The 27,205-nt window shown below is 38.1% G+C and overlaps 5 protein-coding genes across 7 annotated transcripts; 2 read left to right on the forward strand and 3 right to left on the reverse strand.

Moving 5' to 3' along the window:
* The first annotated feature begins 265 nt into the window (after positions 1-265).
* LOC110761200 (protein SAWADEE HOMEODOMAIN HOMOLOG 1-like) lies at positions 266-3,567 on the forward strand. The gene is made up of 9 exons (XM_021963626.2): positions 266-575; positions 888-973; positions 1,064-1,109; positions 1,245-1,362; positions 1,682-1,745; positions 2,399-2,450; positions 2,641-2,784; positions 2,880-2,999; positions 3,086-3,567. Exons 1-9 carry the CDS (start codon positions 519-521, stop codon positions 3,128-3,130), a joined length of 732 nt encoding a protein of 243 aa, XP_021819318.1. The 5' UTR covers positions 266-518; the 3' UTR covers positions 3,131-3,567.
* Positions 3,568-5,899: 2,332 nt separating this feature from the next.
* LOC110761197 (Protein kinase family protein) lies at positions 5,900-10,996 on the reverse strand. 2 transcript variants are annotated; one of them, XM_088246617.1, is made up of 17 exons: positions 10,605-10,996; positions 10,326-10,488; positions 9,838-9,948; positions 9,650-9,723; positions 9,474-9,543; positions 9,327-9,382; positions 9,141-9,212; positions 8,634-8,728; positions 8,472-8,535; positions 8,232-8,361; positions 7,934-8,152; positions 7,689-7,831; positions 7,429-7,603; positions 7,145-7,235; positions 6,905-7,062; positions 6,614-6,802; positions 5,900-6,521 (listed from the first exon to the last, which is right to left on the reverse strand). In XM_088246617.1, the coding sequence occupies exons 1-17, from the start codon at positions 10,703-10,705 to the stop codon at positions 6,462-6,464; spliced, it is 1,971 nt and encodes a 656-aa protein (XP_088102743.1). In that variant the 5' UTR covers positions 10,706-10,996; the 3' UTR covers positions 5,900-6,461. The 2 variants fall into 2 exon arrangements, with proteins under 2 accessions (XP_088102743.1, XP_021819316.1); XM_021963624.2 differs by having other exon boundaries at positions 10,326-10,995.
* A 770-nt stretch (positions 10,997-11,766) lies between these two features.
* LOC110761284 (ATP-dependent RNA helicase DEAH13-like) lies at positions 11,767-16,493 on the forward strand. Of its 2 annotated transcripts, none has more exons than XM_088252817.1 (7): positions 11,767-11,960; positions 12,076-12,231; positions 12,384-12,632; positions 12,846-13,082; positions 13,259-13,372; positions 13,454-14,491; positions 14,806-16,493. In XM_088252817.1, the coding sequence occupies exons 1-7, from the start codon at positions 11,913-11,915 to the stop codon at positions 16,234-16,236; spliced, it is 3,273 nt and encodes a 1,090-aa protein (XP_088108943.1). In that variant the 5' UTR covers positions 11,767-11,912; the 3' UTR covers positions 16,237-16,493. The 2 variants fall into 2 exon arrangements, with proteins under 2 accessions (XP_088108943.1, XP_021819421.1); XM_021963729.2 differs by having other exon boundaries at positions 11,768-11,951.
* Positions 16,494-16,572: 79 nt separating this feature from the next.
* LOC110761178 (uncharacterized) lies at positions 16,573-22,681 on the reverse strand. Its single transcript, XM_088251847.1, has 10 exons — positions 22,671-22,681; positions 22,486-22,557; positions 22,282-22,405; positions 22,010-22,135; positions 21,421-21,481; positions 20,583-20,661; positions 20,373-20,490; positions 19,902-20,030; positions 19,598-19,658; positions 16,573-19,322 (listed from the first exon to the last, which is right to left on the reverse strand). The coding sequence occupies exons 4-10, from the start codon at positions 22,060-22,062 to the stop codon at positions 19,203-19,205; spliced, it is 621 nt and encodes a 206-aa protein (XP_088107973.1). The 5' UTR covers positions 22,063-22,135; positions 22,282-22,405; positions 22,486-22,557; positions 22,671-22,681; the 3' UTR covers positions 16,573-19,202.
* A 2,454-nt stretch (positions 22,682-25,135) lies between these two features.
* On the reverse strand, positions 25,136-26,001 carry LOC110761295 (Avr9/Cf-9 rapidly elicited protein). The gene has a single exon (XM_021963742.2). The coding sequence runs from the start codon at positions 25,894-25,896 to the stop codon at positions 25,294-25,296; it is 603 nt and encodes a 200-aa protein (XP_021819434.1). The 5' UTR covers positions 25,897-26,001; the 3' UTR covers positions 25,136-25,293.
* Positions 26,002-27,205: the final 1,204 nt, after the last annotated feature.

A 27,205-nucleotide genomic window follows, 5' to 3' on the forward strand; every position in this document is an offset into this window, starting at 1 on the left:
ATCCAATCCGCTGTAGCCCAATAAAATGGTTTGAGTTTATCATCCGAGTTCGACTCCCGGCAGCGGAAAAACCTTTTTATTTTTAATTTTTTATCTGTTAATTATATGCCTAATGATACAGCAAGTAAAGTATGATATTCCAATATCTGAATTTAAAGTACAAACTGCCTCTTCCACCCAGGTTCCCATAAATGGACGGGGAGCCTGAACACTCTTCTGGGCTGGGCTGGGCTGGGCTTTGAGTTGGGACCATATCAATTCAGCCTGTCTTCACTTTCCCATGTGAGAAAGCAAAGTCCATAAAAAGGCAGACACAGCAGACCTTCCATGCCATGTTAAACTTGAAAGTACAGAACAGTGAGCTCTGTTTGAAGACGAAAAAATCCGAAAAAGAAATCAGAACAAAAAGGTGCTTGTTGGTAGAAGTTCTAGGGTTTTCCATTAGAAAGGGAGAGTTGGAAAGAAATCAAATATACAAAGTTTAAAGTTAGGGTTTCAGAGAGAGATAGAGAGAGTAAATGGAGCGTCTTCGTCCAAGACACAGAGAGGTTCACATTGGCTTTACAAAGGCCGAGGTAATGAATAAATTTCTCTTCCTTCTCCACCTTTTTCTATTAAATTCATTTATTTTTCCTTTATCATTATCTGGGAATTGCTTGTTTATTGAAAATTACTATATCACCCAGCTTCTGCGGTCTTCTTTTGAAAATATAGACTGTCTAATGTGATTTACATTGTCTGATTTCCATGTCTTGAAGAATGCCATTATTAATAAGTCAGTAGAAAACTCGCATGCTCACTCAATTCAATCCTTAATTGGTGATTATCTGTTGAAATTAATTGCGCTTTGCTTTTATTTGGTTTTTTTCCACCACCATTATGAACAGACTCAGAAAATGGAGAGATTGCTAAGGGAATTAGGAGAACAAGTGCTGGAGCGACAATTTTGTCAAAATATTGCAAAATGTTTTAAGTGAGTTTCATTTCATGGTTACTGATTCTTCTTTCTGAGAAATATTTGTCCCTACTCTAAGTCTTGCTTTGGCTTGTTATGCTTATGCAGTCGCTCCGCAGGTCGTGCTGGGAAACCGATTGTGAAATGGACTGAGGTTGCACATTTCATTCGCTCTCTCTTCCTTTACTTTTATTGCAGTATAATACCATGATATTTTTGTTGCTATTGTTACCATAAGGTGTCCTTGATTAATCATTTTTAGAGCCCTACTCTGTTGCAATTGTCTTAGGTGCAAAGTTGGTTGCAGAATAGAGCGCAAGAATTGCCTAACATATCCAAAAATATCTCTGAGCAACAGGGAATTCGCCCTTCGAATAAGGCACTTGGAAGTTCTGAAATCCCTAAAGGTGCTTCTCATAACTTCTTGTTGCTTTTATGTCTAGGCAGTAGTACTATGCAAGCTTGTAAGGCTTTTGCAAACTGGTTAAATCTGATTTTTGTATGGTGAGCTCATTTATTATAGCCAAAATAGAGAAATAGTGAACCACAAACCAACCGAGCTAGTTGAAGTTTTGAACTGTATTATATATATTTGTCATTCTATTACCAGCCAGCCACTGAATGTCATATCTAATAAGTTATTTCATGTTTGAACTGTTTCTGTTTCACAGAATATCATTCACATATCATTTTATTCCAATTTTACTATTGTGCATTTGAAAGCAGAAGAAAAGACCGGAAACATATCAGAGTTGGAATTTGAGGCAAGGTCATCAAAAGATGGGGCATGGTTAGTATACAAACAAGGGTGACTTTGTCATTGGATTTCTTGGTGGTCCTTTTATGTTTAGCTCATCAGTTTCTTGTTATTACTACTATAAGCTCTAACTTGTTTGCTATTAGCGTATTTTATGGTACACTTCTTAACAAGATTTTCAGCACTACAAAGGAAGACCTTGTGTTTAATTGGGTGGGCTTGGAAAGCTAGGCTTATATTAAATCATAAAAAAGATTGATATGAGGCATTTGATGCAGGATTTAAGGAATGAATGGTCATGCACACTTTAATTAACCTGACAACAGTAGAAGTTTAATGCCTCAAGGTCTTTTTAACCACCTCAACTTTAAAACAAGAGGTGGGGCAAAACATAGAAGATATAATGAAGATTTAAGTACAGTTTCAGTGCATGAGTATTTCCTAAATCTTTGCTATTCAACTTGTTAGTGACCATGAAAGACTTCCTAAAATTTGTGCCTCTTTGAATTGTATGTTCTGATTGCCTAGTGCAAACATAGCTACCCTGATAGTAATTGTAATGGAAAGATAATATTTTCTCAACACTTTAATTTGAATGTGATGTTTTGCCAATTAGATGCTCTCCCTGTTCCACCATCCGTTTCTCCACTCTCTGTGGAGTCTGAATCTCTTATATCACTTTGCAGGTATGATGTTGAGTCGTTCCTTGCTCACAGGTCTCTTAGTTTGGGGGAAACTGTAAGTATTTAAATCGTAACCTATTGCTCTATTGATGATTATACTGCTGACTGCTTCCAATTTACAGTGGGCTGAACTCTGAGTCCATATAAATCTAACTGGAGACCAGACTTAGATTTAGAAAACAGTGTACAAAAGTCAGTCCTAATCATACATAAATTCATTAAATGGATTTTGTCATTTATTAAAGGAAGTTCGTGTCAGATTTGTTGGATTTGGAGCTGAAGAAGATGAGTGGGTCAATGTAAAAAGAGCAGTGCGAGAACGCTCTGTACCACTGGAGCATTCAGAATGTCAAAATTTGAAGGTTGGAGACCTTGTCCTCTGCTTCCAGGTAATTCCCAAAGTTGTGGTCCGTTTTGGTATACTATAACCAACAGCAGTTTCAAGTTGGTAGTGTTCACGTTTTGGTGGTTTGGTAATAATTAGGAGAGAAGAGATCAAGCAATCTACTATGATGCTCATATTATTGAAATCCAAAGGAAAATGCACGATATAAGGGGATGCAGGTGTCTTTTCTCAATTCGGTATAATCATGACAACATCGAGGCAAGTATTGTTAGTAGTTTTTTCTTTTTTTCGATTCTGTCTTCAGGTATGTAACTGCTGATGTTATGATACTTAATTTCCTCCAGGAAAGAGTTCGATTGAGAAGATTGTGTCGAAGGCCAACACATTAGAGGTTCCATGCACTGTCGTAATGGTTTTTCACTAAAGCCAGCTCAGTTTTGTCAATTTTTTGCCCTCGAGCTGTGTGAGGGCATGAACCGGCACGAGTTGATGTCAATCTTTGCAAGGGAACTCATTAGTGTTGAGTACTGGCAAGTTGATGTGCGTTAGTCTTATGTGGTTGTGAGTTTGATGGATCACTCCAACCCTTTAATGAGAATTGTGATATTGGTTGGTGTAGTTCTAGCCTTCTAGGGTTGTTCTACCGTACTGTGGATGTATGGATACAGGCAGGTATAGAAAACGTAGTCAAACCATGACTCGTTTTCGGTGGTCTGGCGGGGAAAAATGGGCAATGGGTACAAACACAAGGTGCCTGCCAACTTTCCATAAGCATTGTAGAAACTTCCATAATTCTAATGCGTTTCACTTTCTTGGCTATACAATTTCCCAAGGTGTGCCGTACCAAGCCCATTCCTTCCTCCTGTTCTCCATTAAAGCTATTAAATATAGCCAGAAATCTTTGAATCCAGAGCAGAGCAAAACCATTGAGCTTAAACCCATAAACTTTCAAATCAAAGCCTAAACACAATGCAATGCAGGCGCCAAATTTCTGTTGGAGAGTTTCTGCGAGTTACTGTGCAATACGCACTCAAAAATAATCACTGATCATCTACGACATGCCGTTTATCCTTTGGTCTTTTTCGGGTGGTGAGGGGGGTGTGATAAAGTTGGTCTTATCAATTCACTTACTCCTAGAATCCATTCAACATTTCCTCCATCAAACATCTTAACCCTAAACCTAAACTCTTTACTAATCGCTTCATAGCTGGGTACTAATCGTCCTTTTTTATTTTCTTCCGTGATTAAGGATGGCATTGATATTGAGAAAAACGTTTTAACAAAACCAAGTTGTCATATTGGGAAAGGAAAAGACTTTAAACAAAAATGGGTCGTTGCATATGATGTTTAAAAGTTACCATCTCGCTAGTTATGCTATGGCCTACCGGCAGACGTCTGTTGCCAAAAGGGGAAGGAACCAAAGTGATCAGAGTTAAGTAATTTTTACATTTAAACATACGATGATGATGGCAACAATTGAAATCATTCCCACAGTAAAAATTTGATTATATTCGACAATAGTTTAACAACAATCATGCCTCGGCCGGTTCATGATAGATTCAATTTGTCTTCTGAAATGCCAATTCATGACCTGGCTGCATTTTCTGACCTGCCAGATTCAAGTCGGTCTGGTCAGTTCAATCTAGAAAATTCTGCACACCATTGCCATATTCCGGGCTAAGATGGGGCCATTTTGGCTCTGCAACTGGAAATAAAACCAAATGGCTTGGGGAGTTGAGAGGAACGTTGTAAATGTATGGGTGTACTGCACCATTCTTCTTCTAGACTGACATACAATTAAAATATTAGCATAAATGAAATTTGCACAACATGCATAGTTCCTGAACATTTTAAGAGGTCGTGTGCCGCTTAACTCAATCAAGTCATTAGACTGAAAGCACCCATTACAACTTCCAAATTATAGGCTCGTAAAGGCTCCTCATTCTTTTACTTGTTTTATTTCTTATTTTCCTAAAAGCCGAACAATGCTTTTCGGCATATGCAAACGTATACTCGTGATGCAAGATTCATTTTTCTAGCTCTTAATCTGTTCTATTGCATTTAACTACGTTTCTTATACCTAGATGAAATCAGTTAACTTTCCTAAGCACTATCTAGAACGTTTAACCATTTCTCCCAACTAACATTCCCCATCCTGCTTCTGGTATCACTAACTTCAGTACTCTGTCCAATTAAGACAGATGAACAGGAGTTTCCGGAAAGAGACAAAATATTTATATAAGGCTAATACTAAATTTTGGTCTGTTAGTTGGGCAATTAATTCCCAGTCCCGTGAAATAGGTGCTTCGAATTAAAACCAACATTAATCCACAGTAATCTTATACACACTAAATCCATCAAAACGGAACAGAAACCAATGCGGATACTAGTTACACAATAAGACAAATTTGTACTTCTCTTGTGGTAATTACAAAGAGCAGGCTCATAAATGAAAGTTAGAAATGCATGAAAATAATGCAGTCACACAAAACGGCAGTCATGTCTTGAAGTTTAACAGTAGTAGTTGGGGGGAATGTTATTAATACAAGATATCATACCTTGTGGTTTGACAACTTCCACTTTCTCCAATAGCATCACCATGGCTGGATATGCAAGAACCACAAAGCCACACACACACATGCAGCTCACATATATCTAATACAAAGACGGAGGTTTACATCATACAAAACGATTAATAAATGAAAAAAAACGAAGAGACGACCAGAAAGAAGTGCTAAGGAGATTTAGCATAATAAAAGAACTGAGTGCTGTCTAATAGATAATGAATCCATATAGCTACAAAACCAGACAGAAAATCACAATATAAACTGCAATAAAGAGAAATTTAAATAAAATTTCCTTGTGACCTACAACTTACCAATGTTAAGATAGGTGGTCTTTCTTTTCTTGGCATCACAGGTCTTACTTCATCAATTGGTGCAATATAACCTTCCCTATTGTGGTTCTGCTTCAAAGACCTTGACCAAAATTATCAACTATTCAACCTGTGATATTCATTTATTCACTGAACATCTAGCATATTCATATCGCCAACTTTATGTGTAATACTGACATGAATTGGTCAGCAATGTATATAACCAGTGGCTGGTAATTCAAAGGACACAAGCGTTTGGAAAGAGGTCGAGACAAACAAAAAATAATTAAGAAACCATTACATACTCATGCTTTCAAGTATACAACTGTTTCCTGTTTTTCAGGTCAAACTGAGACATCTCATCTTAAAGTCCACAAAGGAGCTCTCTCACCCCCCGGGGAAAAAATGAAGAAAACTAAGTACAGACTTAAGGGCTCAGAATGTCCAGAGACACATCTAATCATAGGAGCACTTTCCCAAATTCTATCAATAATCAAAACATGACTTGTGCACATGCCTTCAACCGAGGAATTATTGCTCAGAAATATACAAACTTTCTAACGATAGGCAAGAATAAACAACTTCCCAATGGACATGAAAGATATAAATAAGCTCAGAAGATTGAAAGACAGTGCACAAGTACTTGTAACAGATGTATGTTATGGTGGCGATAAAGAAGAGTTTAGCATACATCAACTCCCATATGCAAAGACCAATCAAATTTCCCGTGAGAGGATTTTTGCTTCTGAACAGTCACTAAATGGTAAAAGCTGGCTTGTGGTTCATAAAGGTGAATCGTCAGAATTTCATCAGTGGCATCCCAACATAACTTTGGCTTTGGCTGTTCATGAGACAGTTCGACCGTAACAAATAGATGCAATATACAGGTTTTTTCCCCATTTCTCCTGCACAATTTCCCACAGAAACTTGAGCCTTCAGAAAGAAGAATGAAATAGAAACCACAAACAGGAAGAAAATAATTAATAAAATAACCCACCTTAACATGAGTACTAGGAAAGGCAGAAGTTCGAAGCGTCTCTTGAGTTTCATCTGCCAGTTTTCTCCTCGGAACACTAAGGACAAAAGCTGCCTGATCCCAAGTTGCTGCAGTTGACGTGATGCGGAAACCATGATCCCACCTTCGATGAATGCCTTCACTTGGATACAGGAAATCTAGTTCCACAACCTGAAATTATTCATTTCAAGGGAGACAAAACACACTTATCAGAATCTTTTCTTCACCACTACATGGTATTTCACCATACATATTTGGAAATCCAAATAAGACCTGGTCAGAAAATCCTGCACCACGGGACATAACAATAGCCCATCTACTCCCGGCAGTGGCCATTGCAGTAACATAAAATCCTTCCCTCCATTTTTTATTAATCCACTTGAAAGGAAATGACTCACTGACTTTATAGGACTGCTGTAAGAATTGTGTCCCTATATGAAGCAATAGAGGTCAAGTTAGATGACTAAATTGGTAAAGCAATCGAGCTATAGAGACACAGATACTTAGACTAACCTTTAGACATTACAACTAATGAGCTTCCATTGCTAGTTCCTGCTATTGCGCTGATATAGTAGTTTTTGTCCCATTGCTCCATAATCCATTCCTTCAAAACAGAAATAAATGGCATGATTGATGTATCTCCTTACACATGCAATCATAATAATCCATGTGGCGTAGTATAAATTATAAAAGAAATAATTTGATCAATAAAAAAAACAATGCTAGTTGCAATAATAGTAGCTAGCTAAATCCAAATATTCGATAGACAACCATTCTAGATTTAATGGAACACAAACCTTATGAAGAAAATAGGGAGAAAGTTCATAAACTTGGGAACTGAAGCCAGTGCCAGCATCCATAATAAGAGCCCAAAGATTTGAACAGGAAGCCACACTGCTAATAAATAACCCGTCCTCATTTCCTTTCTCAATGTGTTGGGAGAGCCTCACATCTGCAACATTATAGTGATATCTACGAGAGATGGAAACATCTACTTAGTTCACTTCTAGGTCAAATTTGAATTACAGAGTCCAGTATGTAACTTTAATGAATGAACCTTTGCTTCATAGGCCTACGAGCATTGTATACACTAATCCATTGTGTTGCAGGCATCCCCATACGAATCTTCTTCTTTGGTTGCTCATCATCCTCCTCCTCCATGGTCAATCTTCCTCTCTTTTGTCCAACCTGACATATAAGCTTTACAATGCAACAAATATAAGTTAGATGATTTCGAAGCCAAGGTCCATAAGTAATGGTACCTAAAAACAGCCCGTATAGATGCAAGAACATTAAAAGTACCTTCTGAGCACCATCAGTATTTATTGGCCTGATATCTGGATTTGGACCAACAATCCCATCAAAAAGGGATATATATTTTGCATAGTTCGGTTCTTCGTCAAACTTCAAATTCACCACATACTCAACAAACTGTCTGAATGGTTGAGGGCAGGAGCAACACAGAGCTTCTGGGGAAGTGGCCATCTTTTTCTTGCAGACAAGGAATCCTTTATTTTCTCCCTAACAAAAATATTGTGTTAGAGTGGCATACACTATTAAATAGAAGCATAAGCCTACTCAAATTCTGGAAATTATGAACCTGATATCCTTGCCATGGCAACCTGCCACGAAGAAGAAATATCAGGGTGTAAGCTAGAGATTCCAAGTCATCTCGCCTGCTTCCAGTTCTACCAAGATGAGCATGCACACTTGCATACCTTACCGTTCCCCTGCAGTACATTAATGATCAGTATACATATCAGTTGGTTTTTGTTTTTTGGTTTAGTTGCAAGGGTAAATCACATTTTATGGTCAAATAATTAACCAGCGTTTATTTCACCTGAAAACATCTGGTCGTTGATCATAGTCAACATGCTGGCCAGTTGAATCTCGCCACCTGGTGGCTGTCAAGTCAAAACAGGAAACAAGATGATAAGGTATTAGGTACACTACTCAGACAAGTAATTTCGGGTGTAAGTGGGATCATATAACTACGACTTACCTAATCCAAGGTCAACAAGAAACAGCTTCTTCTCTTCAAGAGTCCCAGGGGGACCAAGCAAAAAGTTCTCAGGTTTCACATCCCCATGTACATATCTGTCGTGAACACCATCAGAGAAATTGTAAATAACTTGATAAGCAAACCACGGAGAGCAACTCAACATTGCCATTTTATTTCATTTATGGAAAACCAGGTTAACAGGAATTCAACATATTGCTCGTCACTCATCTACATATACCATACTAAACAGACATCCATCACGCACTAAAATGAGGCATTGATATAGGAAAGAAGTATCAGGATGTTGTGGCACTGACACAGCCCACATGGCACAATTACAGGGATTAGAATATGAAGATTTGAATTAAATCAAATAACTCTCTGACCAATGGAATTCTATCTTCACGAAAAACAAGTGAACTATATTTGCAATGACCTCAACGTAACTACTAATTATATTGAAAAGAGAAAAACTAATCATCAGAAAATTTGAAATAAAATTATCACCCTCTAGAGTGCATCTTCTCCAATATGGATATTGCCTCAATGGCAATACACGCAACCATTTCAATTGACATCCTGAAATTGAAAAGGTAGAAGTGAGTGTTAGAGCAGCAGACCGCGATATAAGTGTTGCAAGAAGAAAATGAAAATACCTTTCTTATTTTTTGTATAAAGATGGGAGAAACTTACGTGTGTGAGCTGTTATTCCAGACATCCCACAAGCTAGGTCCAAGCATATCCATCACCTGTACACAAAATAGGGCTGATTCCATAAATTCTCAAACTTGGCTAATTAGAAACTACAATTAGAATGAAATTTGCGCAAACAACTCATACCATGATGTAGTAGTCGGCTTGACGGCCCTTATAATGAACTCGTGGCACCCCATGACTACCACCGAGTGCACTGTACAGACATAAGATTAAGTAAGAGTCACAATATAAGACTGGGAAGGTGAGAATGTGATTTGTATAGAACGAACACACTACAAGGGAAGATAGGAGCATCTTACTTGTAAATTTGCCATTCGTAAGGTGGGCCATAGTTACATCCTTTGCTGCTTCTATGCTCAAATTTCAACGCAACCTAAAATTTAGATCAAACAGCTATGTTAACAATACAAATCCAACATAACGTCTTTTTTTTTTTCAAAAACAAATTATACAATGATGTTATGCCATGAAGAAGATGATTGCACACCTCAACAGCTCCAGGGCCAGCCCCCATGCGTCGACCTACATACACTTGTCCAAAGCCTCCTTTCCCCAATTTCTTTTCTATTTTGTATACTGGGGAACCACCAACCTGGACCTGTTGTCAATAAATCGAAGAATGAATATAAAACAATTAGCAAAAAACCATGATATGCTATAATGCTAAATAGTTCGCTGTGCAAACACAATGTTAAGAAAGAAACTGCACGTTGTTGCCACGCCCCCACTCACAAAGAGTTCACTGCCCAAATCGACATATTAAGACTAATAAACAAAAAATTATATTTTGAATTTTGAATTTTGAATTTTTCTTCCACTTCTCAGTTCAAAAAATGGCAATGAGAAAAAAATACACAAAATTTTATATCTTCCCTTCATTTTCTCAGCTTACTCATTATCCAAACGTAAACTAACAGGAAAATATAGAAAGCGAAAAAGTGAAATGCAATGAAAGGCAGTGAAAGAGAGACTGACCTTCTCGGGAATAGGAGCTGAGCCCTCATCCTCAGCTCCGGGACCTTTATCGGCACTGCGGCCACCGCTATCGTACTCATCCATGGCTCCCTCACCACCAGCCTGTTCTTCGTCTAACTTAAACGACCTCGTTTCAAAGACCGGACCAGCCTTGGCCCTCCTCCTCTTGCCGACACCAACTGCCTTCTTTTCCTTATTCTTCTTCTGATTATTATTGTTATTCTCTGTGCGGTCCTACTCTTCCGTACAGTTAGCTTCTGATGTGGTTGAGGCTGAGGCTGAGGCTGAGGCTGGGTGATCGGGTTCGGGTTCTGGTTCAGAATCGGGTCGGGGTTTTTGGGTGCCCGGGTTCTGCGTGGTCTGCTACGCAGCTCAGGCATGGTAAGGGTGGCGGTGGTCCATGAAGAGAGCAGCGAAACGCGCCTTATCGGGAAGGTTCATGGAAGTTTCTAGAACCATCCGCGCAGAGAAAATGGATCAGTGTGAATTGTTGAGAGAGAGTGTGGGACGATGAATTTAGGGTTGGAGAGAGGGAATTTGGAGATCTGTGGAGGGAAACGAAATGGAAAGAAGAAGGGGATTCTAGATTCTCTACAGCGGAGGAGCGAAAGAGAAAATAAACAGATAGAGAGAGAGAGAGAGAGAGGGGCAAAATAGAAAAGAAGCTTTTCCGGCTCCTATTTTGTAAATTTCTTTATATATATGTTTTAGGAACGTAAAGTATACTTAAAATTTTGTAAACTGTTTTTTCTTATTTGGATAAGAAATTATACGATTTATTATTCATTGGGGGTTTTAAGATAAAGGAGAAAATATATAATTTAAAATGTGGGGTCGTGTGGCAAAAAATAACTTCAATGTGGGGAAATTTACAATATAAAATTTGGAAAGGCTCACAGTGCTCCACTTTAGAGCACTTCCAGCGATTCGAACTACCGGGGCAGGAGGGGGCCCAAGCTCTAGGCGCGAGTTCCAGCGGGCCTCAGTTGCCGGGGCAATTGGTGGGTCCCATGTAACTGGGCAGGCCCAAAGGGAAAACGAGCCCGAGCTCATGCCTGGGCTAGCAAAGTAAAAAAAAAATTAAAAAATAAAAAAAGAAATCTGAAAAATTCCAGAAAATTCAGAAACATTTTTTTATACATACCTAGCAATTTTTTTATAAACTCAAATTATTTTTTATTTGTTGTAGCAAAAACTAAAGATTTATTGACTAAAATAATCAAACCCATGAAAATAAATTGACCCTTTTAGTTCTATGCATTAGTATTAATTAATGAATAGCTAACATCAGCATTTTACATCAACACACTCTAACGAATTATGTTTGCAACTTTGTTTTTTCATTTATAATGTCGCGGGGATTCGAACCACTAGTATTATAGATATAGAAGAAGCATACATCCATTCAAATATCAAACTAAAAGAAATAAAGCCCACTTTTCTATGAAGCCCATCAGTGATTCAGGGACCCAAGAGGAAAACTCCTTTCACAAGTAACGAGCTCATGCCTCGTCCTCAACACTCCAATTGCATTCAAGTGTATTTCTTAGGGTTTTGAAAAACTCAATACAAGAAAAACCAAGGAAGATGAGCAAATCCCTGAAAAGAAAGCGCAACAGGTTGGAGGTATGTGATGTGAGTGTCTTCTAATTAACTTGACTTGGAAATTCCAACGGTTCCATATTGAACGTTGCTGCCGCACATATTTATTCTTCTTTTTTACTGATATATATTCTTGTTTATTATGTAGGTTGAATCCAAAGATGCAAAACGCAGGAAAGCTTTACAATTCCCAAAAGCTGGATTTAACAAGAATAATGGCGACTGTGCTTGTAGTGATCAAACTGAGCCTGGTCATCAGATAGAAAAAACTCAATCAAAGCATGATTTGGATGAGATTCATGAGGTGTGCAATCAATTATAGTTGAAGAATATGATTTGTGAACCAATATTGTGAATTCTAGCTACGAAGTTTTTTTGTTTTTGTTTTTGGGTTTTGTAAAGTGTATGCCATGAAATCTGAAACTGTTTATATGCATATATTTGTTCTTCTGACAGGACAAAGTAAAAGAGAGTCCAAAAGTAAATTCCAGCAGCAGAGCAAGTGAATTATCAGAATTTCCTGCAGCAAGGCCTCCAATTGCACCAACTATAGTCCATGTATCAAGGCCTGATGAAGTTGAAGAAACAAGGAAGGATCTTCCAATAGTAATGATGGAGCAGGAGATCATGGAGGCCATTAATGAAAATTCCACTGTGATTATACGTGGAGAGACTGGATGTGGTAAAACAACCCAAGTTCCTCAGGTGGGTTTGTTGGCATTCTGGTTCTAAGGCATGTTTAGAAGTGATTGTGGAAGAATTAAAAGCGTTTTTTGACAATCAAAAGCATTCTGACTGCTTATTAATATTATTAGTTTATATGCTTGATTTTCCTAGTAATGATTGTTTTTATATGTTCAATTTTTTTGAAGTCATCTTGAACGTTCTAAATTCTGCATTTGGGTTGACATGTTGCAGTTTCTTTTTGAAGCGGGCTATGGTTCAAGCCACTCTAATTCTGCACGAAGTGGTATTATTGGTGTAACTCAACCCCGCCGTGTAGCAGCCTATGCGACGGCTGAGCGAGTGGCGTATGAGCTTGGACTGAATTTAGGTAAAGAGGTCGGCTTTCAAGTTAGGCATGACAAAAGGATGAGTAAAAGTAGTTGCTCCATCAAATTCATGACAGACGGAATATTACTACAAGAACTCAAGGTACTTTAAGTAAATGATATATTTTTAATATCCATGTCATGTTTTGAACATTTATAAGCATCAAATAACCAACTTCCTGCTTTTAGTATGCTTCCTCTGGTAATGAAACCCTTATGGCGTATGCGTAATTAAACTGAGTCATCTTTGTGTAATGTAGTTTTTTTTAAATTGTGCAGAGTGATTTTTTGTTGAAGCAATACTCTGTCATAATTCTTGATGAAGTTCATGTGCGGAGCTCGAACACCGACATACTTATCGGAATGCTTTCACGTGTTATTGTACAGCGTCAGGTGAGCTAGAGAGCAGTGCTTATGGCTAAAAGTTATATTAATCACGGTTAATTTCTCATAATCTTTTGTATGTGATGGCAGAAAGAATACGAAAACCAGCAAAAGGCGGTGCTTTTGGGAAAAAACATAAGTCGTGAACAACAGATTTTCCCTTTAAAGCTTGTGCTGATGAGTGCCACCTTGCGAGAAGACTTTATCAGAAAACTGTTTGGTGAGCCCCCGATCATAGAAGTTCCCACTAGACAATTTTCAGTAAAAGCTTACTACGAAAACAGAACTGAGGAAGAAGGGGATTATGTTGAGAAAGCATGTAAAAAAGTCTTGAAGATTCACAAGAGACTACCACATGGAGGCATACTTGTGTTTGTCACTGGGAAGCGAGAAGTACAGCGCTTGTGTCAAAAGCTACAAGGAGCTTCAAGGGAACTTATGAAAAGATCAGTTGAGAGTGATGCTGATGAAGTTTCTGATATTGATTCTGTTGAGGATGAGTTGGAGGGTTATTCATATGATTCAGAAACAGAAAGTGAACGAGAATTTTTTCACGATGACGATAGGGATTCATTGTGCCAAGATACCCCAAGATTAGTTGATGGAAATGTGACAGAGGTTGCAGGAGAGGATGGTAGCATTGTATCACCTAAAGCCGGTTTCGATTCTTGGGCTAGAAAATCTTCATTGTTCTGTAATTCAGCTGGGAAAAAGGGTAGTTTTCCAGGCGCACTGCATGTTGTCCCTCTTTATGCCAGGCTGAATGCAGAAGCTCAACTTACAGAAATAGAAAAAGTGAAGGAGGGAGAACGGCTTGTTGTTGTAGCCACAAATGTGGCTGAAACCTCTTTAACTATAAGCGGGATAAAGTATGTTGTTGATACTGGGAAAGAGAAAGTGAAGGACTACAATTCAAATGGCATGGAAACATATAAAATACAGTGGATTAGCAAGGCATCAGCTGATCAGCGTAAAGGAAGAGCTGGAAGAACAGGGCCTGGCCATTGTTACCGCCTGTATTCTCAAGCAGTGTATTATAACAAATTCCCTGATTTTTCCGCACCTGAAATATCCGAAGTCCCCTTTGATGGTGTTGCCCTTCTTCTCAAGTCTATGAATATTCTTAAGGTGGGTCCAAATTCATATTCTTTTGTTCAGCATTTTAGATCCTTTTTTTTTTATTTTTTTAAATTTTATGCAAGCAATAGTAAGGAGCAAAGATTCGAACACAGGATCTCAGGTGCAGGGGTAACTAACTGCACAAAGATTTTGATGGTTCTTACTACATAGCAGGGGTTCTTAGCCAGTGATTGTTATATGTTTTAGTTTGCTACCATTGGGTTATTTGCTTTTTTATGTTCCACAATAACATGCCTTGTGTTTTCTCTTTTACATCTGGGTTGCTCTTATAACGTATGACCTTCTTCTTCTGTGCATCCCAGATATCCAATTTTCCATTTCCAACTCCTCCAGAGGCTAGTGCTGTGGATGAAGCAGAGCGTCTCTTGACGGCCCTTGAAGCAAGTGACACAAATGGAAGATTAACACCTTTAGGGCATTCCATGGCTTGTTATCCCCTGCGTCCTCGCCACTCTCGGATGCTCCTTACGATTTTTCAAATCATGAGTAAACAGAAAAATCGTGCTCGAGCTAATTTGGTGTTAGCATATGCAGTTGCAGCAGTTGCATCTTTGAGTTGTTCAAATCCTTTTCTCAGGCAGTTTGAAGATATTCACACTACAAACCATGACAATGTTTGCAGCGATGCGCCTTTGGAGCATTCAAATCAAGAGAAGTTGACAAAGAAGAAACTAAAAGAAACTCTAAAAGTGCCTCGTGAAAGGTTTTTCAATCCCAGCAGTGATGCTCTGTCCAGAGCTTATGCTTTGCAGTGCTATGAAATATCCAAGAGGCCAGTGGAATTCTGCAATGACAATGCTCTGCACCCGAAAACCATGGAGGAAATATCCAAGCTGAGAAAGCAGCTCCTCGAACGTGTCTTTGAACAAAGTGGCTTTTCTGGTGGGGAGAAGGAATTTTCATGGATCTATGGTAGCATGGAAGATGTAGAACGTGATTGGAGGGTTTCCTATGATAAGAACCCTCTTTCCTTGTATGAGGAAGAGCTCTTGGGCCAAGCCATCTGTGCTGGTTGGGCAGATAGGGTTGCTAAGCGCATTAGAGGAAGGAGTTCATCAGTGTCATCTGATTTAGGAGATCGAAAAGTTCGTGCTGTTCGATATCAAGCCTGCATGGTTAAAGAGACTGTGTTCCTCGACCCTTGGTCATCTGTTTCTAATTCAGCCCCTGAATTTCTGGTGTACAATGAGCTAATCCAGACAAGATCAGGACCGTACATGTATGGCGTTACTCGTATAAAATCAGAATGGCTTGTTGAGCATGCCCGGGCTTTATGCACTTTCTCTGCACCCCCAACAGATACCAAACCTTACTACGAGCCTCTAACTGATCAAATATTTCGTTATGTCATTCCAGCCTTCGGTTCTCATTTGTGGGAGCTTCCACCATTTGGTTTGCCAATGAATAAATTTGATCAGTTTCGAGATCGAGTGAAAGCTTTTGCTTATGCTTTGCTTCAAGGCCAGGTTTTGCCTTGCTTAAAAGTTGTTCGTAAGTGTATGGCAGAACCTCCTGGTAATGTTTTAAAGCCGGAGGCAGCTGGTCGACGGAGGGTTGGGAATCTTTTAGAGAAGCTGATGAGAAACAAGATTCATAACTGCGCTGCGTTAAGACAGGTTTGGAAGGAGAATCGCATGGAGTTGCATCCAGAATTCCTGGCCTGGTTTAATAAGAGTTTCCAAACTAGCAGCTTTGAAGCCCTTTGGTCACTCATGCTTCGTGAAGTTCTTTAGAGTGATTTCAAGTGAAACAACTAATGGCTGGTCTGGAAGTTGCTAGTTGGACAACATATTCTATTTATTGTGCCTTTCAGTATATCTAAACATATACATGACTGGGACGGGGTTTAGATTATCAGTGTCTGCTATAAATTTATAGGGTTTTAAGGATTCAATAAACTATTTAGTTACATATGTATTACTGGATAGCATTATTTCGGTTTATTAATGAGAGAGAAAGATTCGAAATTGTAACCTTGCTAGTTTTTTTATCAGATTTTTGAATGGTGCATATATCCACAATTTAAGCAATCAGACGAATCTCTTTCGATTAGTCCTCGGGGTAAGTATATTGAGTGCTTTGTAGAACAAACGAATAGCGTTAGCTCAACCCTGATCCCAGAGAAGGAAGCAGCGATTTCAGAATAGTAGATAGATCTCCATGTATCAATACTTGGGATTTCTTAAAACAAGGAATACAACCAATATAAGAACAGTGTGGGTTTCTATATTGCCACTAGAATTTCTATTGATTTTGAAGACCCATTTGCATACTATAGGCTACGTACACTCCTTCATTGATGCTTTCTTGATCAAAGCTCATAGGTTCATCTTCATTCTAATGTCATTCAATCTCCTGCACATACACATTCATCAGAAATTGATGGCTTTCTAACTCTTGGGGACTATCTTCTGGTAATTTCGATGACAGGTTGAACATCAGCATGAGGATCTTGAGGCTCTTCGTGAGAGATTGACTGCTCATTATTGACTTTTGTGGTGGAGAAGGTTGGACATGTTGCTGTAGGGATACTTCATCTTCATTCTCGTTGATTAGCCTTGGAGGTAACTTGAACTGCTCATTACTTACTTGGTGGTACTGCCACAAATTCATCTTCTTCAAACTCAAAATTGGTATTAGTATTATGAGTCTATATACTATCTTTCTGTGCAATTGTATTGTGGGCAATAAAATAATATATAACCTTTAAAATTTTCAGGAAATCTATTAAAATGACCAACTCACAATCCTTGGATTAAGCTTCTCTTTAGTTTCAGGGTTACAACCCCAAACATGAAATGTAACAAACTAGGCTTCATACCTTTCGATTGTTCAAATGGCGTCTTAGGAACAGACTTACTTGGTACACGGTGCATGGTTATCTTCAATACTTTTTCCCACAAGAATTTTGGGTCGTCATCATGCTCCTCACCATTTCCTTCAACATTTTGTTTCGTCTCTCTACTACTCCATTTTGATGAGGAGTACCAGCAGTGGTGTATTGTGCAAGAATCCCACATGTTTATGCCAAAAAATAAAATAATTTTCATTAATAAGCAATCTTTTATTAGAGATAGAACTATCAACATGCATACATTGGACAGAAGTAGAACATGCTCTAATAAGCAATCTTCATTAATCTCCATGCACTTATAATTCCCATTGTGCAGAAAGTACAACATGCTCTAACCTTGCTTTATTGCAGAACAACTAATTCATAAAAACACTAATTTATGAATTCTACACCTTTGGACAGAAGAAAACACACTTAACATATATATCTTACGTACAATTTTTGGCTTCTATATCTTCGAATTAAGAACATTGTTGAAGCAATTCACTTTAGCAATTGGATTCAGTGAGTCTTTCAAGTTCTTCGATGCAGTGATACCAAGAACAGAATCTGGTCATAGAGAGAATCTGCTAATTGAAAACAAAGGTTTTTTTTTATAGGTCAAGACTGAAACTTCATTCCAAGGCCGGAAAATCGGAAAAATGGCTTACAATGAAGGAAAGAAAGCAAAACTGAAAGCCTTTCAACTGAATCCATACAACCCAGCAAAGAAAAACTTTCAACCCAAAACAAAAGGAAACTTAAGGAGGACATGGGAGTCAAAGTTTCGTTTTTCAAGAATTGAAGAATTGAGTTTTCGATTGGAACAGAATGAAACCCTACGATTCCTTCAGGCAATGTACTGACCCTTTTTCGTTTTTCTTAAGCTGAAGCGTGAAGTGATTCAGGTTTTGATTTAATTATTTGGTAGTGTCGTTTTGCCCTTACTGGTTACTTTCTCATTGTATCGTTTCTTAAGCTGCACAAACCTAAACACTCTATCTAGACCATATCAAGCCTACCCCAGTGAGACTTATAAAATAAACTAAGCCCAGCAAAAAATTTCCTAACGCAACATTCTCAAAACAATATGAACTACGCACTGCAGGGCCCTCTGGTAATTATTTGAACTGAGGACATATGACACAACTACTTTTCTAGTTTCGTCTCATTAAACAACCTTCATCGTGTTTGCATGCTTTTGGTAGCTTGAGGGGTAATCGCAACACAATAATCTGATTACCAGAAGAGAGAAGGAATAATGAAAGCAAGGGCACAGATGAGATGAGATGAACTTAAAATGAAGAATTTCCGAATCTGGTTACTCCTAGCCCTAAGGTTGTGTAAAACTTAACCTAAAATAAAATCGAGCAGAACCAAATGAACACATTCCAGAAAAGGAAGCTGAAAAATTGGGCGTGCGAGAGTATGCATCTATGTACCATACTCAATTTTATATGTATTGAGTTAATAGTTTTGAGCTTGTTACCGATAAAGCTAAAAGCACAAGGAAAATTAATAGCACCACAAAAGCCAGCCTACACGTAAACCATTCATCAGACAAAAAAGTCATTAACAACCTAACAACGCGCATAATGTCTGAGAGGCATCCATCATTTTCCAAAATGAGCAGAGGTTCTCAGTAAAAACATCTCTTGATTCGCAAGTTTTAGTTCAGAAAACACAAATTTCCAAGACTAGATTATGTTGTTACTATGCAGCATTAGCAATGTTAAAACTCTGATCCTTGTGGTCCTCCAACACCTAACAAAAAGCTTTTATTTCCAAGATACACGGTTAGTTCTGAAAACAAAACTTAACAAATTTGAAGCATAATTTAAAAGGAGGAAAACGACATACCGTGTATCAATCAGGGTCAGCATACTTTGTCTTCTTTGCCTTCTTTGCCTTCTTTGACTTCTTTGACTTCTTTGCCTTCTTTCCCTTCTTTGACTTCTTTGCCTTCTTTGCCATAGGATGTACCACCTAAATTTTCAAGAGAGCAATACATGAACCCAACAAAACCACGATAGAATATACGTAACGAGAAAAAGAGATGACGACAACATTTTCCAGTTGCATGAACAATGTGTCCAAGAGCACAAGTCCAAAATGCCGTACATAAATTGGGGGAGTGAACAATTAAAGTTGGCACTGTGTTGTCGACAACATAAGACAAAACATGCATTGCTACTGATACAACTTTTAACAGTGAATTGAAAATTTTAAGTTGCTAAACAGATTTGGGAAGATAAGAAAACCTCAGGATTATTCTCCAGCCCAAGACTCTTCTGTAAATCATCCAGCATTTCAATCCAGCGGCTAAAATATGAAAGAAAGAGTGGTATTTAGGGGAAAAATCCATGAGACATAAAGAACCTCAGTGGAAGTAAGAAAACTGCATTACTGTCAACAATAGTCAGAACAGATTGTTGTGAAAAAGCCTCAAACAACACCTCCAGCAGAATATTGTAAGATGAGTTAGCACTTCTATAAAATAAAATAAAAATTCTTTAAATAGTGATGTCGCACGGGAAAAAACAAAGAAGGGAGAGAATTGGGAACCTGTCAACGTCTGCCTTCCCCTTAATTGAACAAATATAGTTGTTGAAATCAGACAGTTTCTTCCGACATTTAATAGATTCGTAGCGTGCCAGACTGGAACGCATATCTTCCAAATGACCAAGCAAGTCACTTCAAACAAGGAACAAAAATGTGTGCTCTTCTTAGTCAAGAACAGGAAACCAAAAGGCAAATCCGCAAGGCTAACAAAAACCAACTCAGTAAAAAGAATGAGTGTCAGCAGCTTTCTCATAGATGATATAGATAAGAGACCAAAGAAATAAGGTCGGTCTCTTAGTAAAAAATCAGAAATGAAAAGGCAAACTCACATGTACAAACAGAAACAAACAAACAAACAAAAAAGGCAAACAAACCACCTACAGTAAGAGTAGTGTCGGACCTCTAACACAACTGATTTTATGTAATGAGCAGAGATTAGAGTCAAAAAAAGAAAGAAGGAAGAGAATGAGGAACCTGCAGGCAGGTGGGATGGTACCGAAGGTCTTCAATCTACCGATAGCATCAACGATAACAGATTTTTGCGCATCAAGTTTCTCAGCTTCCTCGCAACAAATGTCACTATCCAATTCATCTGATTCATGATATGGAAGCAATAAAAAGTTAAGAGCTAAATGGTTTGAATGCACATACAAGTAAACCAAAATCTAGATCAGCGACCCCCACCAGAGCAATCATTGAAGGATGTAACAGGAGGAGTGAGCATTGCATTCTTGTAAGTAATAGGTGTTTCAGAAAACACAGCCTTGAACAATATCGAGAAGAGTTCAATTACTTACAGATAATAATTGGATTAAGGGATAAAAGCATTTTGACATTCTACAAAGTCAAAAGGAAAATGTGATAAGAAACCAACAAGCAGGTTTGGTTAATACTTGCTGTTATCTCCATATTACATCATAGAGAATCTCATCGTCATAATTGGATAACAAGAAATTGTAAAAACACATGACCCGCACTAAAGATTCAGCAATCAGTTCCACATGCAAGAAGCTGATTGATCCAATGTATGGACTGACACTGAAGGCACAGATTCATACTCTAAAAGTTTTAAAAGGTCAAGAATACACATAGTTATGTATGGGAAATTTCCGTGGACAAGAATGCACATGCTCCAGAACACGTATTGCACAACTATCCATATTTCAAGAAATTAAAACCTAAATCAAGCTTGCTTTGCGTGTACAGATTTGTTAAAGAACACCACAAGAGAATATACATAAACAAACAGAAACAGAGATGATGATGACAACATTTGTATGCAAGTACAACGATATTCCACGAACTATGTGCCCCAGAGCACAAGTCCAAAATGTCCTATATAAATTGGGAGCATGAACAATTATAGTTGGGACTGTCAATAATATAAGACGAAACATGGAGTGCTACAAATATAACATTTAGCAGTTAACCACGGTAGATACAGCAACTCCAGATATTCACCTAAGTGAATCTACTAGACACCAAAGGAGATACTCAAACAGATTTTTGAGAGAGAGAATACCTGAGAGGAAAACTCAAGTCCAAGACTTCTCTTCAATTCAACATAATATTCAGGCCAACCGCTGAAATATGCAAGAAAGAGTGGTGCTCAGGGGAAAAACAACGCATCAAAAACTAAAATGCAAACAAATCTAATACTAGACAACTGTTAGAGATCTAAAACGATGGATTTCATGTACTTGGCATAGATTAGAGGTCATAGCATGAAGGCCAACCTCTTAGTAAAACATCAGAAACAAAATTGCAAACCCACAAATACAAACAAAAAACAAAGAGAAATAATGTGCTCTTGGTCAAGAATCGAAAACCAAAAGGCAAACCCACAAAACAGACTAACAAAAACATGGAAAGCAAACCAACTCAGACGAGGGTCAGAGTTATTAAACAATGTCGACCACTTAGTTAGCATAGATTAGGGGCCAAAGAGCTAAGCCCATCCTCTTAGTCAAATCAGAACACCCACTAATATGGGACGACTGTCAGAGATTCAGAGCTATAAAACAAAGTCTTTCACGTAATAAGCACGGGCAACAACAACAGCAACAACAACAACGACAAAAAAATAGGAAAGAAGGGAGATAATGAGGAACCTGTCATCGGCTGCCATCGACCTAAGTTTATCAATATACTTCTCCAGATCCATAAGGTCCAATTCCAAAAACCCTTTGTTTTCTTGGAGAATGTTTTGAATGTGATCCAATTTGCCAACAAAGACGCTTTAACAAAAACATGTGCCCTTAGTCAAGAACCGCAAAGTGAAAGGCAACAAACACAGAAGACAAGATCAAGAAAAGGAAACGGACTCACTACTAAGACGAGCACAGATTAGAGGCAAAACAGAAACAATGAGAGAATGAGGAACCTGGCAGCCGGAAAGAACTTCTTCTGTGAATTAATAACGTCGATGATATGTGATTTTTTCTCTTTCCAAATTCTCGCAGCTTCCTCGTTAGAGATATATTGTTCTTTCTTCACAGGTCTTTTTCCTACATAAAGATGTTGCAAATCAAATAAGCAAAAGTTTTACGAAACTCGATTCCTAGTAATCAAAAATTAATTAGCATACTTTTAGCTGATCTCCCCTGATCTGAAAAAAGAACAGTTCGCAAGTCATCTTCGAAATCATCAGCATCAGAATCTGTGAAGACGGCCATGTCAGAGTCTAAAATAAAACTTTTTGAAAAAAAAAAAAACAAGAAAAAGGAAATATATAATTATTATTTTTTAAAGTGAGAAGCATTTACGACTTGCCAGTGTCAGAGTTCGTGAAGACGCCGCCACCAGAATCATCAACAGAGCACAGTCAAGGAGACAACAAATAATTCAATAATCAAAGCATATCTCATGAGAATTAATAGCATGAAAGACACCAAATTCAAAATGAAAGGCAATATCATAAAGGATATAACCTAGTAGCTTCACACTTGTGTCCAGTAAAGCGGATGCTCCCATATTTCCAGTTATGCGAAAGCTCAATTTTATAAGCTATTTCAATCTCATCAAAATTATAAGGTTTCTCAAATGATTCAGGAGGAATAGTTTTCAAAACATTAGTCTCATCTAATTCCCCATCGGTAATTGTGAAATAGAGTTCAATAGGATCACTTCCCTTCGCTTTTTTGACATCGTCCAGATGAGCCTGCATTGTAAAAGAAAGTTTTACACCATGCTGGAACTATCAAAAAGACAAAAGAAACAGAGAAAAGCAATTAAACAGCTTCCCCCATTACCTCTGTAAGATACAGGATCTCCCAAGTTCCAGCCTCAACAACGACAGAGTCTCCACTTTTTACCTTAACACCTGAACATTGAGTCACATTTAAGTAATCAATTTACGATTCCAAAACTGACACTGCCAGAAAATAAAAGAACAAAATGTTTGTGCAAATTTTTGTTCACATTTGTAGAATGGAAAATAGGCATGAAGTGGTGAAAACAGTAAGAATGAGTGCCAAACATACAGAAGACGAAACAGCAACAGGCCCTTTTCGCTCTCAAATATAGAAAGGGGAGTACCTAAGTTTGTAACGGGTCAACAAAAACAAAAGACAACAAGATTGCTTGGATCACACTGACCTAAAACACATCCTATTGCATAACTCGGGAGTCTAAACAGACAGCAAAAAATTTCTCCATGAGCACAGTGCATTGGAACTTGCATTACCAGTTGCGAAGGTTCATTGAACAAACAAAAGATTTTGCAGCTCAGAAATCAGAAGCAAGTTTATACGTGTAAATTTGGTTGTAAGGCAGAAACTCAATACGTGCCAAATAAAGCAAGCGAAATATTTTTACAGAAACCAAAACAATAATACATGTGAAAATGAGGGAGATGCACAACGTTCTCAGACTTTAGTTTTTCTTTCAACAGAAATTCGGAAAACAGAGGGGAGAAAAACTTAATTATGTCCACATGAAGCATTTTTAGCAGAACATTTAAAAAGAAAAAAGAAATTAAAATTCAAAAGCCAAGCGCTACGTGTTAAGAGATATCAAAGGGAGAGATCGAAAGCGATCGAAGGGAGAGATCCTAGAGCGATCGAATAGCGACCGACGGGAGAGAGATCGTAGAGCGGACGAATTGATATCGAAGAGCGACATAATAAAGAGATGGAAAATCGAATTAATAGATATATTGAAAAGCGAACTAACAGAGAGAGATCGAAGAGCAATCGAAAAGCGAACGAACAGAGCGATCAAAAAGCGAACGAACAGAGCGATCCGAAGGCGAACGAACAGAGCGATCCGAAGGCGAACGAACAGAGCGATCAAAAAGCGAACGAACAGAGCGATCCGAAGGCGAACGAACAGAGCGATCCGAAGGCGAACGAACAGAGCGATCCAAAAGCGAACGAACAGATTAGTATATCTGGTTTCTGTGATATATTTAAGCGATGGAATGAAAACCAAGCCAGATATTGATCTCATTTTCTCGAGTTTTCTCAGAAACCAAACAGCTAAGAACTGTAAGAAATAAAGAAGCATAACACTACTGTAGCAACGAAACGATTACCCCAAGGTTCACGTGGCTCACGATTCTCCATCGTCGAATTGCAGAGGTTCTTACGCGGAGCTTGTACGGTTTCACAGAGCTTATTCTTTTCGATTTCTTTTCAGAGTGTGATTGGAACTGACCGTTGGCTGACGCTCTGGCATTCGTTTTCGTTTTAAATACCTCTCCACGAAAGCGCGCGCGTTTTCAAATTTTTTTCTTGCATTTTCTCTTTTCCTCGTGGATTTTAAAATTGTAAATTCTAGTCCGTAATTTAACCTAATAATAAAAATAAAAAGGCTTAAAGTTTCACGAGGCCTTAACCCAATAAAGGCCCATAACAAATAAATACACTCAGTTTTATTTTATTTTTTATAAATAATTATTTCAGTGATTTTGGGGAGGGGAGTGGGGAGTCGAATGACTTATTTTTATTTTTCAGAAATTTTCTTATTGGTCTACTTAAATTCTGGATCACACAATAACCTTGCCTTCTGAATATTAGGTACCCAAAAAATTATTTTATTTTCCATTCCTTCTTCCCCTCTATATGATATAATGATTAGATGCAAATTTTGATTCTTTCTTTTCTAATGGCAACCGGCCACCTAATTCTTCTTTTTCATATCCAAGAAAGCTATTAATGGGAAGCCTTGTGGATAATTCTCCATGTGTTAGCTTAACTTAACGAATCAATGTTATGATGACACGTTAAAGGGTTAAATGGTAACTTTACTATAACATGAAAGAAAGGTCTTGCATTAGGGTGGTTAAATCCCAACTGTACAATAACATGAAAGAAAGCATGCATGGGTTGTAATTACTTTCACTAAATACACTCACAAGCTACACATCGTTACAATCTAATAAAGCAGTTTAAGATCAGTGGGTGGAATCTACGGCCATCCATTTTTGCAACATTAACTCCCTATAAAACTTGTCAATAAATTCCTGTGCTGCCTTGTCCACATGATAATCCTCCTCCTCCTCCTCATCAATATTCAACGGGAACAACGGCTCCCACTCCGTTATCCTTACCCGCCTCACCATCGGCAGTGGTTCCACCACATCACTGCCGCGAAAGCTCACTTTCCTGCCGGTGTTAACCGTCGCCAATACGTTCTCACACATCATCGGCACGTAAACGCTCCGCCGCGAACGCTGCCTAACGTAACGTCCCTTATTGTGCCCGCTGTCGTGGCAGGGAGGAGTGTAGGTTGATCTGTAGGGTGGGATGCTGCTTTTGCAGCTGAACTCGTACTCGAGGGGGTACACGAACGACACGTGCACGTCATGTGACTTGCAGCTGAGCGCCGTGTGGTGGCGGACCATGAAATCATTGAAGTACTTACCTAAGATCTTCCCATGCTCCTTCATCATCATCAGCTTCTTTTTGGACACGCCCTTTTGTAATGTGAACAAAATCAGACGTACCATGTTGCTCAGTTTCTTGGCTATGATTGGTGTAGCAGGAGGAGGCTCCATTTTCTTGGGCTAGGAGATTAATAGAACTCAGAGGCTAGAAAAAACTTAGAGACAGAGATGGGTTCTATGAGTGAGAGAAGAAATGATGAAGGTAGGAATATATTTAAAGAGCCAAACGGGGAAGAATGGGGCCATAAATTTCTATATTTTATTTGTTCTACTATTTTTTTGTTTTCTTTTTGTGACTAAAGTCTGAATAATGTATTTTTATAATTAATGTTGATAAGTGTAACATACTATGCGTAATGATTGCTTTTTGTTTTGTGCAGCTCTTTCTCTTTTCTTTTTTGTTAATGGGTTTTTTCTGCTTTGTTAATTTGCATACGTTGTCCCTACAAACTAGTGCGTTTCAACTTTTTAATTAAGTTTTAATGCCTCAAAATAACTGACATCCATCTAATTGGCCCCATTTATATCAATCTTGTACGCCCTCTAGATCCACCTTAGCCGTTCATATAGTTTTGAATCAAAGTTTTGCTTTAAGCTACGGTTACAAATTTTTTTTTTAATACAAGAGATGATCTACTTTAAACTACAGGAGGGGGATTCGAATTTGGGTGCAAAGTGGGGAGCATGTTCGTTCTAGGGTTCTAGCGAACTTGACTAAGCTCATGTCTACACGATTATAATATTATATTATAAGGAAGTGAAATAAGTCAATAAACCGAAAAGAAAAAAGGGAAAAAAGATAGTTCTATTAATAATGGACTAATTATAGTGGGGGGATAAAGGAGTAGAAAGTGAAAAATGAATGGCAAAACTTTAGTTAGGTGTAAGCCTGCCCTTTAGCCCTACATTATCCCGTACTTTGAAATATAAAATCCAAAATGTTGAGGCAAATCAAAATACTTTGGACTATTTTATTCAAGTGTTGGATTTGATCATGATGAAATCTAGCAAGTAGGATCCAATGTTTTTTACTTGTTTAATCACCGGTGGACCTAAAGCCGAACTAGTTTGGAATTTTATTCATCTTTGACGGGTTCAGGAGGCGAAGTGGCAAACAAAAATTTTGGAAGTTTTTGGTGGTTACACAATTTATTCATCTCTTTATAACAAGGGACCATCTTTGTATTCAATTACCCTAATTGTGTTAGGTTGGCAATGGCAGTCGAATTGGTATTTTTTGTTAGGTGGAATTTTTATTTGAAATTAATTATTTTTTAACTAGTTATGTATCAACCTCTCCATCAGAAAATAACTTAGATGCCGACTGGTCAGCAGCTGAAACAAAGAAAGAAGAACGTCATCCAAATGAGTTACAAATTGGGAAGTTCAAAGATGATCCAAACTTCTGTTTATGATTATT

Source organism: Prunus avium, chromosome 1 (genome assembly GCF_965620075.1).
Source record: "Prunus avium chromosome 1, drPruAviu1.hap1.1, whole genome shotgun sequence".
NCBI classification, from domain to species: Eukaryota; Viridiplantae; Streptophyta; class Magnoliopsida; order Rosales; family Rosaceae; genus Prunus; species Prunus avium.